Source organism: Anopheles maculipalpis, chromosome 2RL (genome assembly GCF_943734695.1).
Source record: "Anopheles maculipalpis chromosome 2RL, idAnoMacuDA_375_x, whole genome shotgun sequence".
Classification (NCBI taxonomy): Eukaryota; Metazoa; Arthropoda; class Insecta; order Diptera; family Culicidae; genus Anopheles; species Anopheles maculipalpis.
The window spans coordinates 5680467-5697497 of NC_064871.1; the positions used below are offsets into that span (position 1 = coordinate 5680467).

Here is a 17031-nt window from a genome sequence, read left to right on the forward strand (position 1 = left end):
GTTTCTACCAAGGGAAATATTGACTGACAAGATCCGCAGATTGTAAAACATAATGCAGAAATTCGATAACAATCTTTAATTACTGCTTCTTCCAGGAAACTCGGTCTAGGGCTGCAGTCCTCCATCCACGGCTGCATCCAATCTCCGATAGATTATACTCCTCTTGATCCAGTCAACGAGCTCGATGTGCTCCTCTACACCTCGTGCCGAAAGGGTCGCTGACGAGCACCTTCCCGGTGGGGCATGAGTCCGGCATCCTCATCACGTGCCCCAGCCAACGTATCCTTCCGGCTTTGACTTCGCCACACGTCCTGTTTGCACACTAAGCCAATGATAGTCCTTAGCACCTGCCGTTCAAAAATAGCGAGTGCATTAGTGTCCTCTATTAGCATAGTCCAAGACTCGTAGAGGACTACCGGACGTATTAAGGTGCGGTAAATCGTACATTTCGTGTGTTGTTGGAGTCTTCTGGATCGCAGGAGTTTGTGGAGTCAGTAGTAGACACGATTTCCCTGAACAATGCGCCTTCAGATTTCGTTGCTTACGTTGTTGTCCGAAGTTACGATCGTACCAAAGGAACAGAACTTCTCTACCAACTCGAGATCGTCGCCGTCAACTGATACTCTGCTTCCGAGTCTGGCTTTATCACGGTCAGAGCCTCCGGCAAGCAGGTACTTTGTCTTCGTCTTCTTGAATTAATGCAATAAGTACGAAAATTTTCTGGATTTATTGAATGTTTCTTTAAAATATAAACTGCCTGTTGATCCTCAGCAAAAATCAAATAGAAATGCTCCTACAAAGCGCTATGCACATTGCATACCTTCTGGCGCTTACAGCATTCAAATAAGTTTTTCAAGTAATTTTGTTTTATTCAATTTGCTTTTTGCTTTTTGATTATTTGCTTTTAAATTTGAGTTGATTTTAAAATCTCAATATTCAAATGAAATTTTGCACAACAGCAAACCATTAATTAGAAGTGACGATATTTATACACACAGCCTAATGAAGATTGTCGAGAAAACCGAGCGTTAATTAAAAAATGCTGCACACTTCAACCTTATACGAATAGTTTATACGTTCATCAATTCTCCATGAACAGCGGAACTGCAAAAATGAAGTGTTTTCTTTTTTTTTCCTTTCAAAAATTTTAACTTGAATTAAATTAATTTTTCCACCAGCCATGTCTACCACCGCTTTCGAAGTGTAATTAAAATCTTTCACTGCTCACTCATAGACACGACAAAAAGGGAATGCAAAACAGGGGATATATTTTATAAAAATATTCGTTTCTTTTTACACAATGAGATATGTTCTGCTGTAGAGAGGAAATCCCTCTTTTTCTTCTACATTTATTTCACATGTTTTTGGAAATGAAGCGCGTAGTCGCGACAGCACGTGCCACAAGCGTACGCAACACACACACACACGGTGAATGCGAAATGTTAGCAAACCACAAACGAGCCACAGTTGATGACAGAGTGAGCGAGGGAGATAAAGCGCAATCCATCGAATCGATCGTTAATTTGCATATCATCTTTCTGTGGCGTGGAGTCAAAGGCCTCGGGGTTTGGTTTACCACAGTAAAATGTTGTGTGTGTGTAGGTATGCGGCCGGCATGCAATGTTAGTTGTGCTCCATAATTCAAAGCGCTCATCGTAACGCATGAAAAGAAACCATTTACAAGCATGGTGCGTTGTGCGAACATAACGAGAAGCAAGCATGATGAGTCCTGCCAGTGGGAAGGTCCACCCAACGTATCCAATGTACCTGTGGGTCTGCTTTTGATTGTGCTTTTTTTCCATACGCCGCACGCAAGAAAACACCACCAAGAATACCTCTACCGTCCGTTTTTTTTTGTTGTTTCTGCCCACCTCAAGGAAGCATACATTATGTATGGGTGGCAAGTTGCTTTGTTGCAGCGCGTTTAAAGGTTGTTTACCCGCCAAAAAAAAATGGGGCCTTGTATGGTGCTCGAAAAAATGGTGATAGAAAACAGAAACAAAGAACGCATCCGTGCACACGATCAAACGGCGAAATAGTAAAGTTTTGAAGTGGCTTCCTCGTGAGCGAGTGAGTGACGCTTTCCTTGTCTCGCTCTAATACCGAACCAATTCGATTAAAAGCTTCGTAAATAGTATTACACGGAACAACGACGGTACTCATTTGCCGTCAAAGGAACACTCAGGGCGCGTATCGTTCGGGTAACTCAGCATCGAAGCGTTGAGGTGTTAGGCGACAACGTCACGTGAGTTGTGGCGTACTTTACGCACAGCTACGGGAATACGGCCAACGTTTTGAAAGGCTAGTGGAAGAGATTTTTATAGTAAAGTTATAAAGCAAATAAATTGTTTTCGAAATGATAAGAAATCAACAAATTTTAAGAAAGGATCTTAAAATAATTTTATATGAAAGAATCTGAGCCCATGTCGGTATGAGAATTTTTGAAACCACGTCAAAGTTAATTTAAAATGCAAGCTTTCGTCTCCGATCAATTTTAATCCTCGTTGAATGTCAACAAAATCACTCCCTGCTCGAGAATGATTTATAGAAATTTGTTTGTGTTGTTTTTTCTTCAACTTTTCCTGCTGCGAAAAAGCATGAATGAACGAGCTTTCTTCAGCACGTCAACCGGCATCTTCGTAATTGTGTCTCTCCGGGCACCTCAATTCCACTCGGCCCGACCCAACCACCCAGACGGTTCGGTAACTCGATGAGTGGTAGCAACGATGGACCGAAGCTGGACCCAACCCAAAACACGCCCAACCGTCCGTTCGTCCTTCGCCTGCGTTGCTGTTGTTCGGTGGCTCGTGGCTCGGGGTTTCGGTTTCAGTTTTCGCGCGCGCCATCAGCCTATGTTCGTGGCGTGGAACTCGCCGGCAAGCAGTTCTGCTACGCCTGCAAGCACACACACAGACTTCACATCGTTCAGTTTGGTGTGAAAAATCACCTGCAATGGTTTAGTTGACTGTGGGGGCGTTTCAGGGCAGTTTGTGTGAATGTACTGGAACACGAATTTTTCGGGTGAGTTTTTGACGCTGGAAACCCGGAAGTGATAGTTTGGTAGTGCCGAAGGACTCAGTGACTGTGCAGTTTCGGAGTTTTTTCGGCACCAAGTAGGAGTATATGCAATGGAAAACTAGGTCTCTAGGTGCACTGGTGTGTTGCGTTCGGCGTATGTGAAGCGGTTCATTTGCAGGTTCGATCGTTGGAATCATAATTAGGGGGTGTTGTTGTGCTAGCTTACAAAAAAAAACCTGGGGTCAGAAAAAGCAACCCAGAGTCCCAGGAAGAGAACTCGTTGGGCGTAAAAGCAAAAAAGGGGTGCAAAAGGAAAATGGGAACGTCCGGAAGCAAACGCAACACGTCCTCAAGTTAGTGGACCAGCAAGGGTGCGTGTGTGTTTTTGTGTCCTGTTTCGTGCTAGATTGTTCCGTTTGGCTTATCAGATCAAAGTTTAATTGCTATGATATTGTTTTCCTTTCATTCTTTCCTGGAAAGGGAGTGTTTGAGTGTGTGTAAAAATGAGTAAAAAATAATTATTCATCCGGATGTACTGATAACCCCTCGAATGTCGCGTTATTATTACTTGTATAATCATTAAAGTAGGGTTTTTTTTTGTTATTTTCATCCATTTTAGAACGACGTGTGTGTGCGAGTGAATGTGATTGTGACGGGTGGTGAAAAGTGGGTGATGAACTGGGAAGTGATGTAAATTACATAATGAAGCAGTGAAACGGGTGATCGTGTACCACCGTGTGTGTTAAGAGTGTGAAGCGACAGCAGTACATTGAATCGTTTTGTAATAAAACTCCAGCCAACCATCGTGGCCAGGAAGGATTCTGTCATATCAGCCGTATCAAACCGTTTGCAGCAGCAGCAGCAGCAGCATAATGGATAAGGATTTAACGACCGCTCAAAGGTAATTTTTGTGGAAAACTTTAATATACTGTGCGACGATTGGTAATCGATCGGCTGTTAAATATAAAAACGTACTGAATTTTTCGAACATAAAAACGGCTTGCTGCTTGTGGCTATGTGGCGTGTGTGTGTGTGTGTTTATCGTCATATCGAGACAGTTTTGGCAATCAGCAGTCGGCCATAAAACACTGTTACGAAATACAGGTGGGGTGCGTTTATTGATTGCATCGTTTATTTGCGTTTAATTTTCCGAAATGGCATAAAGCCTGATGTGCGAGATAACGTTTGTGTATTTATTTTATCTCTGAAGGCGTTCCGTGTTTACCACCCCGGATTCTCGTTCTTTAAGTAAAGCTCGTAAAATTGTTTTTTTTTTGTGTTTATCTATTATGAAACATTTACACTGGAAAAAGCGCCTCGGTAGTTGTGTTGTGTTAACGAAAGAGATCACGCAATTGGTTCAAAACACCATTTTGAATGAGGACAATGAATAGTGTTAGCAGCCGAAAAGTACATTTGCTAATTGCTAAATTTGCAGCCCGAAATGATGATGTGGGTCATTAGGGTGGCGTGTTGGCTGGCATCTATCTACCCTTCAGTTGTTGTCGAACACAGGTCTGTTTATTGTCCCCTTTTTTGGCACAGTACAAGCAGAAACCAAACGAGCTAACGAGTTGGTACACTCGCTGTATCAATTGTAATACGCTGTCAGGCACATTTGCAATTAGAAATAGACGCTTGGGAGTGGTGGACTTGGAGGCCGTGAAGGGAGGTTCGAAAGCATTATTAATTGTGTGCTTGCAGATAACCTCCGTCCCTAACACTTTTTGCCATTCAAACCTGTCGTCAAGGAGTGTTTTATTCAAGAGAGTATGTTTAAGAGATGGAAAATTATTGAGCCATTAGTCGTTCGGTTTTTCTTATGCGAAAAAGTTATCAAATCGTTTATTTTAACTTTTTGAGCTTTTTAAAAGATCGTTTACGATCGTTTTTCTTTCTTCACCGTGGAAACTTTCTTTTGCACTCCTAAGACAATAATACTCCGCATCACTTTTGTGCTGTGAAATGTTCAGCGTTCTTTTGTTCGAGGAAAATTTATCGTTCCAAATAGAAAAAAATAAAATAATAGGCTCGAAGAAATCGACGGATGTCTATTCGGTGCGATTGAAATGCTTTAAAACAGTTCGCCGAATTTGTGGGTTGGAAAATTTTCTCCACCCTTACCTTACCTACACCCAGTGTGGCAAGGATTCGTTTTGGATGCTGCTGCTGCTCTTGATGACTACATGGGGAGTGCAACGTTCCATATTAAATGTTCGACAAAGTAAAGAATACCAAACATTCCCACCTGCCTCCACTCTCAGCTCTTCTCTCGAAAAGAAAACCCCTTGTTCCTCACCCGGCAGGCTTATAACAGAACGCACCAGCGTTTTTACTGCTCGATAAATTGTTTTCCGAGTAATGTGCGTACAAATGGTTGTCTGTACCGAAGAAGATGGAAAGCAGCGTGGTGGTGGTGGTGGTGGTGTAGAGCAAAACTTTTATCTCCAAAAACCCCCGGATGGAGAGAGGGGAACTAAGAGGGCATCGGGAAGGGTATCAAATATTGCAGAATCCAAGTGGCGGGTATCATCCCAAATCGTCTAACCTCTCTGGCCTTGCTCCTTGTGTAAATGAAACAATTCATCCGACGAGGACTAAGGCACACACACAAACACAGACCTCGCTGGTATTCACCTTTATTTGCCTTTTTTCCCTTCCTTTGCTTTGAGGAAATGTGGTGGAAGCATACGAAGCATCTCTCATGGCAACTGAAACAGATTTATAACCCTATAAGGCCACATACAGTGGTTGCACATTTAGTTGGAAGGATCGGGCAGGACCTCGAGACACCGGAGGCCTCACAAAATGAAAGATGTTGAAGCTTACCTGGAATGCGGCTCACAAATGGTTCGAAATTCGACCCCGAAAAAACAACCCTTCCTTTATGTGTTTGTGTGTTTGGGGGGAGAGTATAAATGAAACGTAATCAAATATGGACGCGTATTTCCGAGACACGTGTCTCCACATATGCTGCTGAGCTGACCACAAAAGGTGAGAGATTATGTGGACTGGTGGCGAGGTATAGTTGGTTTGCGGTTTGCTTACTAAGGTGGAAGAGAAACGATGGGTAAGATTGTCTATAAGCTCCTCTAGGCGACGAAAGGAACAAAGTTTTACCGGGCCTGTTCTCGTATAAAACAGTTTGATGTGAACAAAGACACATGGAGGCATCATATGGGAGATGTGTGTAGAAGGTTGTCTCGATGTGCATAAGATGTATCCTAGCGATAAAACAAACCATATGTATTAAAGTGTGCTTGAAGATATTATTGAATCAACAGAAAAGGTTTTTCGGGATGTAGGTCGGTGGGAATCGAACAACTGTCATCGCGCGTAAAGAATAATCACACTATTCCAACCGATACACAAGACTTAACTAAACGATAATATCTACGACCACAAGTACACGTTAAATCGAAAATTAATGATAATTACTCTTATCTAATCTCACCTAAAACACTATCCTAATCCTTAATACGCTGTCATTAAGGTAGATAGGAAATCAAAATCAAACAAATGACATAAGTTATTAGACGCGGGTCTCTTTATACCTCACACACACACACACACAGAAAATTAAGCGCTAACAAAAAAAAAAGGGAGCAGCGAGAAAAGGAACAAACTGTCGTTAAGGTAGCCTTATTTATGATTATGAGCCCGACCAGAGACTAAACTCTGGTGGGGATTATTAAAACTTGCCATCGTGAAGTCATCGGATGCGGAAAATGGGCACCTCCTTGCCGCACAACCAGCGCCCGTTCCACCCTTCCACCCTTCCATAATGAATCCTATTGCTGTCAAACAGAACCGGCAATGAGATAATCGCAGCAAAGCGGACCTCGTTGGCACGAACTTTTTCCTAGGGTTTTACCCCTGGTTAGGATAATCTGTGACGCTTAAGGTGCGGAGGGCAGTGAATATGGCAGATTCCACAGCTGTACAGATGCGTCAGATAAGACCGACATCGTCCATGTATTCAGATGTCAGTAAAAGTTCACCATTGCTCTGTTACGCCGAGCTGCTCGGTGAAGCGTTCCGTGTCCTTTGACGAGTTTTGTAATGTTGAGGACTTTCGGGATGGAATGGATAAATAAAAGAGATAGAGAGCGAGACAGAGAGGTCAAAGAAAAAAAAACCTATTGGAATTCTAGCAAGAGAATAATCCTGTTCTGTACTATTGCACACCTCACAGCGAGTCAGGAGGACACAACTGCTCGTATGTGAACTCGTGTCGAGTACTCCCTCTAGTGCTTGTGCGGGTGAAAGGAATAGGACCAGGGCTGGGAATTGAGGATCGAAAAAAAAAACATAGTGGGTGTTGTTTTTAGCTGCCATCAGGAACAACGATCTGGGCGGCAATGTGTGTGTGTGTCATATAGGCGGAACCCCTGACATCGATTCCTGTGACAACGCGCGTATGTTCTGCTTTCGAGCCCATGTGCATGTCACCGTACGTCGACGTGACTTGTTCACATGCGAATGATTCTAATGACTAGAACAAGAGTAAACAAGGACCAAAAAGAGGAGGATGAATAAAAAAGAACCAGAAAAAAAACTCTGTATCTCAACGTTTGCATGGATGAAGTTGCTGCATGGGAATCTCGGCTGGTTCAATCTTTTATGGGTTTCTACCGCTCCATGAGGAAGCACCTGCCAGTGTGCCATAATCGTTAGGCGTACTGTGTATCGACTGACAGTTGATGGTTGGCCGGCTGAATCGCTTCGATAAGACTACCCGACCGTGATTCGTTCGAGGTGGACGGAATCCTCCCTCGGTACGAGGGCCGTACGTCGTCTCATTACTTTCAATATTCAATATGGAAGCGTACGGGCGAAATCCTTGCGTATATTACGGGCTCCAAATTACATTCTAAATATGCGCTATAAACAAGCTTCCATCACCAATACGCGTTACGTCGTGCGCTTCGAACAAGAAGCTGGAGGAATCCTGACAAGACGGCTTTTGACGACTTTGTGGGCGCTATAAACATGCCAAGAACAGGCAGGAAGCCTGCAGGAAACAATAACATGCGGAATGATACCTTCGGGGCATTTTGGGTACGGAGTGTTGTTGGATGAAGAATATTCGTCGGATAAACATAACTGCCCAGAAGCAGCAGCAGGCAGCAGCAGCCAAATCCTGTGGACAGCAACCTAGAACTGGGAATTCTCGGTGTAGTTGAAGCACACGGATTCGACAAACTGTCTGCTACCCATGTCGCGCGGAAGGAACACAGTGGTTCAGGTTTCCGGTCGTCTTCTCGGGCGTAACTACCGAAAATCTCTGCACAAGCCACTGCTGATGGACGATGAAGTTCACCGCACGACGTTGAACGTGGGCTGGAATGTTTCAATTTGCTTCGTACGATGTTTCGAAGGAAAATGCGAGAAACAAACGCACACGCATACACACAGACATTTTGTAGGCTTCAGCGAAGTGTACGAGGAAATTTATTCACAGCGGGAAAAGGACAAAAATATTGTAACAGGATGTTGGAAGGTTAGTAGAGTGATGGTGGTGTATTGTCGTATCGGTGGAACGTGTTTGTTGATTGTTTGACTGGGTGTGTACCTCGAAGGAGATGGCCCCTCCGATACTCGATCGCCAGTCGGTTCGGGCGATAATGGCTTTGGCAATGCGGTGCGGAGTAAATCGATACAGCGTTCGCTTAGAATACCAAGGTACCGAGAAAGTTATGTACTTTGCTGGTAACGAGAAGCCTGTCGGGTAAGGGCAAGAATGCAATATTGCTAAAGGTTACGGGGTTCGGTTGAACAATTTATTTTAACAAGTTTAATTGTTTGTTGGTTTCTCGTGTTAGAAGCTGCTCGTTAGATGGATACATTATCACACTTCCTTGATATTTTGACAGTGGCTTTCAATTACACGGGACGTTTGAATGTTCCAGGAAAAGGCCGAAATGCTGATTATCGCAAGCAGTATCCGATACGATACCGGATAATGTCGTTCCGTTGAAATTTAATTTTGAAGTAACAAGAAGACATGAATGTCACGTGTCTTTAATTACCCTCATCACCAGCCAGACACACAGACCCAAAGGTTGTATTTTCTTCATATTATTCTTAGCAGAGCGCGCTGTACATGAAGCTGAAGAGACTGAGAAAATGGTGGAGTTGAACGAGGTTTCTTAACAGACACTGTCCTCCATATCTGCATCGAACAAAGGAGTGCCTCGAGCCACTTGAATCGAACTGTACAATAAATCGAACATGGCGTAGGCTTGACGAGTACTTTACATCCCCTTTTCTTGTGGAAGTAGGTCAAGAGTGTTGTCTTATCGAACTGGAACACCCGAAAGGTTAACCGGTGAGGTACTAGTCTGCCTGTCTGCCTGCTTGTTAGACTGTAAGCAAAAAGGTATGTGCCTGCGAGAAGAATCTGCTGATAGAAAATTGTGGTGTCCAGCGGATGTTGTGTGGATGCTTTGTCTATGAACCGGTTGACTAAATCTTGCCCACAAGAACCAGTCATTGTGCGTTGTGGTTTGTCTGCTGCGACATAATTACGAAGCACATTGAAGCAAACCCGATTTAGAGATAATCCTCGCACACAAAGAGCCGTTCTGCCATCGTTCCAGACCGGTAAACTGCTATAAAGTGCTTTAAATAGCGTAACAAGGCTTAAAGTTTGTAAATTATTCCACCAAAAGCAAACAGTATTTCCACACCAACAGACACTCACACGCCTAAGGCTCACATTGTACGGCTTTTGATGGTACTATAAACTGTCCCTTCAAGGATTTCCACTTGTAAGTCGTTTCTTTGTTTTTGTTTAGTTTTTTTTTGGGGTAAAATATGTGTCCATTTGAGCCGCTACCGTATTTGATGGAGTTGTAACCTATGAGTTTAATTTACGAGCGCCATACTTCGGTGCTCGATGTCGTGTTGTTACAATGACTCGCAGCCAGACGACATCCTAACCTCTGCAAGGGAAGCGTATTGAAACAACAAACGTCCAAAAACAAAAGCAAGAATAGCCCAAAAGCGTTATGTGTCCGGGGGAGCTTATGTCCGAATTTTATCACTGTTTTGAGCCACTTTTAATGGTTTATTGAGGGTGGTAGATCGTTGGTGGTTTGTTGGGTCATGCTTTGGTTGTAATGGGTTTTTTGTTTAAGAGGTGCTCATTTTTTTTTTGTGAAGCCATACTGATAGTTATAAAAATTTTGAAAAAAAATTTTGGTTGGTTCTCTTATTAAAAAAACTTGTAATAATAAAAGGGATATTAATAACCTTTCTGTTTTGCACAGCGTGTGTGAGCTAGGAAGCTTGTTTCAATTATAACTTTTTAAACGATTTCTTTCTTCCTTTACTCGACTTTTTATTCCCATTCAAGTTAAAGCCGCAGTTGCTTGCATGAAGCTATAATGGGAGAGAGAGCTAAAACATGTTTCTGATCAACGGTAACCATAAAACCGCTGTTATTGAAATGAATAGCACAAAATCCATCAACTTCTTTGCTACTTGTTGACGATTTTGTGGTTTCAATATTCAAGGTAAAGCGACAAACTTATTCAACGGCATAAGGCATCTTTGCGATATTACTTTTTTTTCTCTCTCACTCACTCACACACGAAGCAACTTGTGCTTTGCGTCAGTTCGAAAAGTCACTGTGAATGGGGGAGGATAAAATAAAAAGCAGACCTCTTCTTTTCGAGGAAGAGGTGGGATAAGCATTCCTTTGCGATCTTTCTATAAACCGTGAAGGGTATCCAATTGAGTCGGGTAAATGAAATTAAATCGAGCCATCGAGTGCTCGAAGCTATCCAACGACGATCAAACGCCCTGATGGGCTACTTCTTGTGACTGGGTTGTCTCTTTCAAAAGGGGGTTTTCATTTCGAACGGCAGAACAGAAAATTGGTCACAATAAAGTTGAACGCATTACGGCTGATGGTGTGTAGTGAGTTGGAACATTTTAGAGAGCTTAGATAAATTAGGTCCCAATAAGGCTTTTCGGTTTCGTGGATTGTTGCGAGGAACTTATCACCGTAAACGAGTGGAGGGTTTGAATTTGAAGCTCGAAGAGAAACAATGTACAGATGGTGAAGGACATACAGTTGTCCAGATTGTTGACTTGGAAAACTCATTGCAATAAAAGCATAATGAAAACGAAATGCACTGCGATGAAATCATCTGCTCCGCTTATCTTGTGCAGTAAGTTGTTTAGAATACAAATGACATTACTCTCGGATAACGTCACCCTTGGTGGAGAAAATGGCCAAACGTAGCAGTGTATGGGTGGTAAATTTGAAACTTTCCATTAGCAGCAGACCTGGGTGGACTCTCGAAAGCGTCGCACTAGACGTCGGTATGCTTGGTGAGGTGAACTAAGTGGTTTATTTATTAGTTGCCCTCAGGTGGCCCGCTTTGGGTGTGCTAGCAGTAGAACAGGTCTCTTGAGAGAGTTCAAGTAACGCATTAAGCTCATTGACTTGAATGTAAATTCGTTAGGGAGATGCTGCTTTTTTCCCCAGCTTGGAAGCGTATTATAAATATTAAAACTAACCTCTAACTTCGAATTTGCTCTTGAGCTCGTCTTAAGCTATACTCCATGCACAGTTGAATAGAACACTTGCAGAAGGCATAATCCCCGTATCTGCAAGCAATATCAACACATTGCTACAATCAGTCAAATAACGTACGGTGTCCAAACGGTAGTGTGAACACGGCACCAGGCAATACCAGTGCAATAAATCTTTTCCACGCGCTCTGTACCTGACGGCTGTAACAGATTTGTACTACGCTTGGCACACGTTCGCCAGGAAGACCAACAAAACACGCAGACACACACACTTGACCGATATTCGTTTGCATGCCCCAAGTGCAATCAGGTCCAAGTGGGTAACGGTTGTACCAGCATGGTAAAAACCAATTGCCAATATATTGAATGTTCGTATACCTTGCTCACATCAGAGCACATTCAGCTTGTGAGAAGCAAACTTAAGCCAATATCGTAACCGATCCGAGTGATTGATGCAGAAGCCGAAGTGCAGGTTGAAGTGTGGAAGTGGGTGTTTAGCATGAAATGGAGAATGAATGCATTTGCAGAGCTGCGATACACGTATGCAGCAAAGAAAATGGCTAATTGTGAGGTAATGGATTCTTTTGAAAATGGTGTGCTAAGATTAAGTGGAATTAATGGAGGCGCATGGTAATTTATAGAAGTGTTAAGTAGTATATGGTGCGAAGGGAGCTATGGGTTTAGCTTGTGAATGTAGCTAAGATAAAACTGTTGGTTACATGTTTCGATTGAATTTATAATGGGAAGTGGTGATCGGATAAATAAATTAGCTTTAAAATGCGCTCTTTTACTGATTGTTCAAAAGATTTAATATGAACTAATCTTCTCTTAATGCTTATCGATTCTGTATTTACTTATTAAAATATCCTTTTATAATATTTGTAAAATATAGTGAACTGTAATGAAACGCTGAAATGATTTTTAAACTCGTGGAGAAGCATTGTAGTTTGTATAATTAATCACACTGACTAATAGAGGCGCATGGTAGTTTGGTTGAACAGTTAATCAAATGGCGCTCTAATAGTTAAGCAGCTTTTTGTCTATTTTCACAACTTATCGATTGTGTTTTTAATGAAACTAACTGTTTTGATAAGTTATTTAAAAATACACTTTCCAACCATATCTAACAGCAACAATCTCTTCCAATCAACCATCAATCACCATAAGCTACTTCATTAAACTAAGCTAAGTAAGGTTTAATTAATTTTCTTCGACTCGGTTGTGTAGGCACACGCCAATCACAACCCCCTTACTTCCAATGAATCGTTAAACAACGCGTTAATAGGCGCTTGTTGGGAAACCTCCCGATTCAACAACACAACAACTAACAAAAATGTGTAACCCACGGCGCACACAATATAACAGCCCCGTTTCGGCTTGCTGACCATGGAAATGGAGCGGTTTTTTCCCGGTTTGGGTCAGGGGTCACGGTAGCACATCAGAACACTCGCCAGGGCAGTGCTCGGTGGACAAAAGACTGTTTCACATGGTGCCCGGTTCATTTTCCGGTGCGTCCTAGTGTGACGATTTGTATTATCATTTCGTTTGTTTACTAAAAGCCGGGTACGGGATCATCCCACCGTAGCAGAACCAGGACGGTGACAGACGATGGGTGGACCGTGTTAGCTTCATGTACACCCCACATCACACCTTAACGATGGTGGATGCTCGTGCAGGAATTCTCCGTGGCGTAAATGGGCGAATCGTGCCTCCGATGTAGGTCAGTGTGAAGGTTTGTGAAGAAGGATGGCGAAAAATCGATACCTGATCCTTGTCGCTTGTCGGGGATAGCCTATTTGCTGTACGTTTTGCATAACTAAACCAAATAGTTGGCGGGTGTTTTTCACTCGCAAGATAAATAGAGCAAATTATTTGCCTCTGATTCTGATAATAAAAATACATCGAAAAGGAAAATTAATCGTGTGAAGTTGTCGAGAGTTTTTCAATCATAATCCAACGGATTAAATGATCGTTCGCTTCACTTTTAATTGCACCCAAGACTGGTACTGACATTTTTCATAATGATGTTTTCGTAGTATTTCCGGGTTTTAGTAGAATCGAATCGATTGAGAACCCTTTTAGCGAAATAATTTCTTCTCGATGTGGAGATCTGTTCCACATCATGCCACTCGATATGTGTACACGAAAAGCATATATGTTTGCAGCTCATTTCCACCGTGTGGTTCTCGGATAGGGCTCGATTTCGTTCCATCATCAATCATTATGCCAAAGAGAAAGCAGCAGCAGCAGCAGCAGCAAGGGAATCGAGCACTGTTCCAGCTGCTTCTCCAGACTGAGGGATAGAGTACCTTTGCTGTTCAGAAACCATGAATTGATTCACAGTACGACCAGTACTAGGGCATACCAGTTTGGCACAATTGCTGCTGCTAAGCCCTGTATGTACAAATTGTTGCATTTTCTCTATGCTGCTTGTACAGAAACTTGTGGAATGTTTACCGTCGCTTGTGGTAGACTGGAATGCTTTTGTGCGCCAGTGTCTGTGTATTTATTTTATCTAACTTCAAGCTGGTACTTAAATTAACATGTTCTGTTTACTGTGTGCAGGCCTGCAGGCCCCAGTGCACACAGCTGCCGGGTTGGATGCTTGTGGGGTGGTGGTTATTTAATGCTAGTAATCGACCACAGTACTCGCTACCATCTGGAGCAGCATCGTGCATGGGTGAATGAGTTTTTGTTTCCATAAAGTTAGCCACCAAATGGATTTGATTATGCAATGCAAATGTCTGCACGTGGAGGTAAAGTTTCTGTTTATTGAATGGTGAAAATGGTTGGTAATGAAATTTAATTTTATAATTACTTTGCATGATGTTTTCAACCTTTGCTTGAAGCATATTAATCAAAAAACAATGTTTGAAATTATTTTTGCAAATTTTAAATACCCCACAATATGATATTATTGTTCATTTACCTCTTAAAAGTAATGATTTTCTATAAACCCATAAACGATTTATTGCGTAATGTTTTGTAAATGGCTGCCTCGACATCCCAAAACTCCCTAGAGAGGAAGGGTAGATTTATGACCTCGGCTAGCATATCCATTATGCTCGACACCGAAGTACCATCACATATTGTGCGTCTGATCGCATCACAGGCAAACGTGTTTAATGTTGTTGCTACTAACATTTTCCCATGCCCGAACAAGGGCTAAAGCCCTTCCGACTTGCACATCTAAAGACATCCGAGGCACGTGTACCTATGAGAAAAAGGGCCTTCTAAGCTTCCCAAACCATCATTCTCTAGCATCACGAGATGTCTGATTGTGTCTGGTGCTGCCTAGAGCACAAAGAGTAATTCCCTATCCTCCAACTTTCCCTCTTCGAACACCCCCAAGCATGATAATCCGATACCCAAACCGAAGCCTAAAGTAAGAGGTACGTTCGTTATGATCCCAGGCCTATCATTTATCTGTAAACAAGACACGATCTCGACAGAGCGGCTATGCGATGTTTTCGCATCTGCTACACACCACCCCCAAGAGTAAGAGGGAGGGGCGGTGTTGTGGTGAAAGGATGAACCGAGATTGTAGCTTGGGTTAGCCTTTTGATGTGTTGTCGGTCAGCGTGTGTCGGATGGGCAGGGGTACAAATTTACCAGCGTTATCGATGTCGGTTTTTCCACGGGGTGGTTCGAATTTCACCGACAAAATCATTTCCAATCAATTGGCACTTTATCAACGGGATGGTTCGTGTGTGGGCACGTCGAAACGGAACGGGCCGCTTTACGACGCGAAATGCAATTCCGATTGATGATTATATCCATTCTGTAGCGGTGCAACGTTATGAATGGTACACTTAATCTGTTACGCAAGTGTGATCTGAACCCGATATGCCTTTGTGTGCGATGAGGGTTGAGGGTGGTTTATTTACATTTTATTTGCTTCCAAATCAGGCCGTACGGACCGGGATGGAATGGGTTCAAACTTTGTGCATAATGCAGCTTAATAAGGATTTATTTTATGATGGGAATATCGGGTTTTCTAGTGTAATATTTCCCATATGGTGCCAAAAAGGTTTTATAGAGTATTTGAATCGTATGTGAGATGCTCAATTTTCTCTCAGCTGAAGAAGACTGATAATCTTGTGAAAAGAGCTTGGAAAGAAACATTTTGTGAAATGATGGAGGCGCATGGATGCTTAAGAGCATACAGGAAAGATATTTTTATAGGTTGAAGCATAAGTTTTACACTTTTTTCTTCATCGAACGAATTGAATTTTCACGTTGGAATTTTTATATTATTTTATCTTATCTTGTTAAAAATACACCAAATTATTTTTTTCGCAGGATGATGGAGACGCATGGTGGTTTTGTAAGTGTAAATAAAAAAAAATTTGGAGTCTATTCGATACAGAAAATAGAAGCGATTGATATGAACAACTACTTTAACAAAATAAGTCTTCAATTTAATTTTATTTAAATCCAAAAACACTGCTAAAGTGGTTTCAATATCTCTTTAAACAGTATTAACATCGATGTATTCTCCAGCTAAAGGTGTAAACCTTAATAAAAAACACTCCTTTTTAAACATATTTTACGGGTTGAAGCGAATACAAATGAAGTTGGTGATTTGGTTTACAAATTAAAATCAAGTGTACTAGAGAAGCGAAAAGGAATGATACAAATAGAGCTCATGCATTTTTTCCCCTTATTTATTCCTCTGAATTCGTTTACTGAAACAATGTCAGATATTGTTATAAAAAATATTCACTTTTTTCAAATTGAATTGTTATGACTTTATTCAAAATATTTTTCCTTCAAACGAACCCTTTGTGGTTCCATTATCCAAGCACACATACACCCAAAAATAGTTCCTTTCCCGATTATCATGCAAAACATCCCGTGGCTCGTACGTGCAAGATAATCCTTGCATAATACTAAAGCACAACAGGAAAGGAACCGCTTGAAAAGGGAAAGTGTTTTCTTTGCGTTTATTTAAATTCATGTTCCATTTAATGGCTTATTACTCGGGGTAGAAAGATAAGTGTCGGCAGATTTAAGTTCCATATCGCTTTGGTCGCATCGCAGCATTCGAAACTGAACTTTTGAAACCAACCCGGTTTAAGTGAACGATAACGAGAAACTGATTGTTTGACAGTACTGCTAGCCAGAACTTTAGGCTGCAAACTTTCCTTCCTTCTGAAGGAACATTTTTGGAGCAAAAATTGTATGATGAAGAAATTTGTGCGTTTAACGTTCGGCGCTACCGAGGCACGTGTTTCGCAATCTGGAAACAGGCATTAAAATAAAGCGTTGCCGAAATAATGCTCGCCCAATCTCAGCCTGTGGCGGTGAGTTTACGCATTGTTCTGCTAGTGAAATATTTTCTCCAGTCAAGAAAACCACCCAAACGCTGGTGGAAAAGCTTGAGTAACCAAATTTTCCGCTTGAATCTAGTGCATGCAGCGCATCGTGTTTGAAGAACGCGCCGAAACCTCAAGAAAAGCGATG

At 42.0% G+C, this 17031-nt stretch overlaps 2 protein-coding genes across 2 annotated transcripts in view; one reads left to right on the forward strand and one right to left on the reverse strand.

Moving 5' to 3' along the window:
• Positions 1-17031, reverse strand: part of LOC126558945 (probable N-acetyltransferase san) — a 103495-nt gene that overhangs the window by 17782 nt on the left and 68682 nt on the right. The gene's annotated exons all lie outside the window — the stretch shown is intronic.
• Positions 3890-17031, forward strand: part of LOC126556765 (GTPase-activating Rap/Ran-GAP domain-like protein 3) — a 73578-nt gene continuing 60436 nt past the window's right edge. Inside the window, exon 1 of the mRNA XM_050212245.1 lies at positions 3890-3919. Coding sequence (XP_050068202.1) covers positions 3891-3919 — 29 coding nt within the window. The 5' untranslated portion in view covers position 3890. The remainder of the gene's footprint in view (positions 3920-17031) is intronic.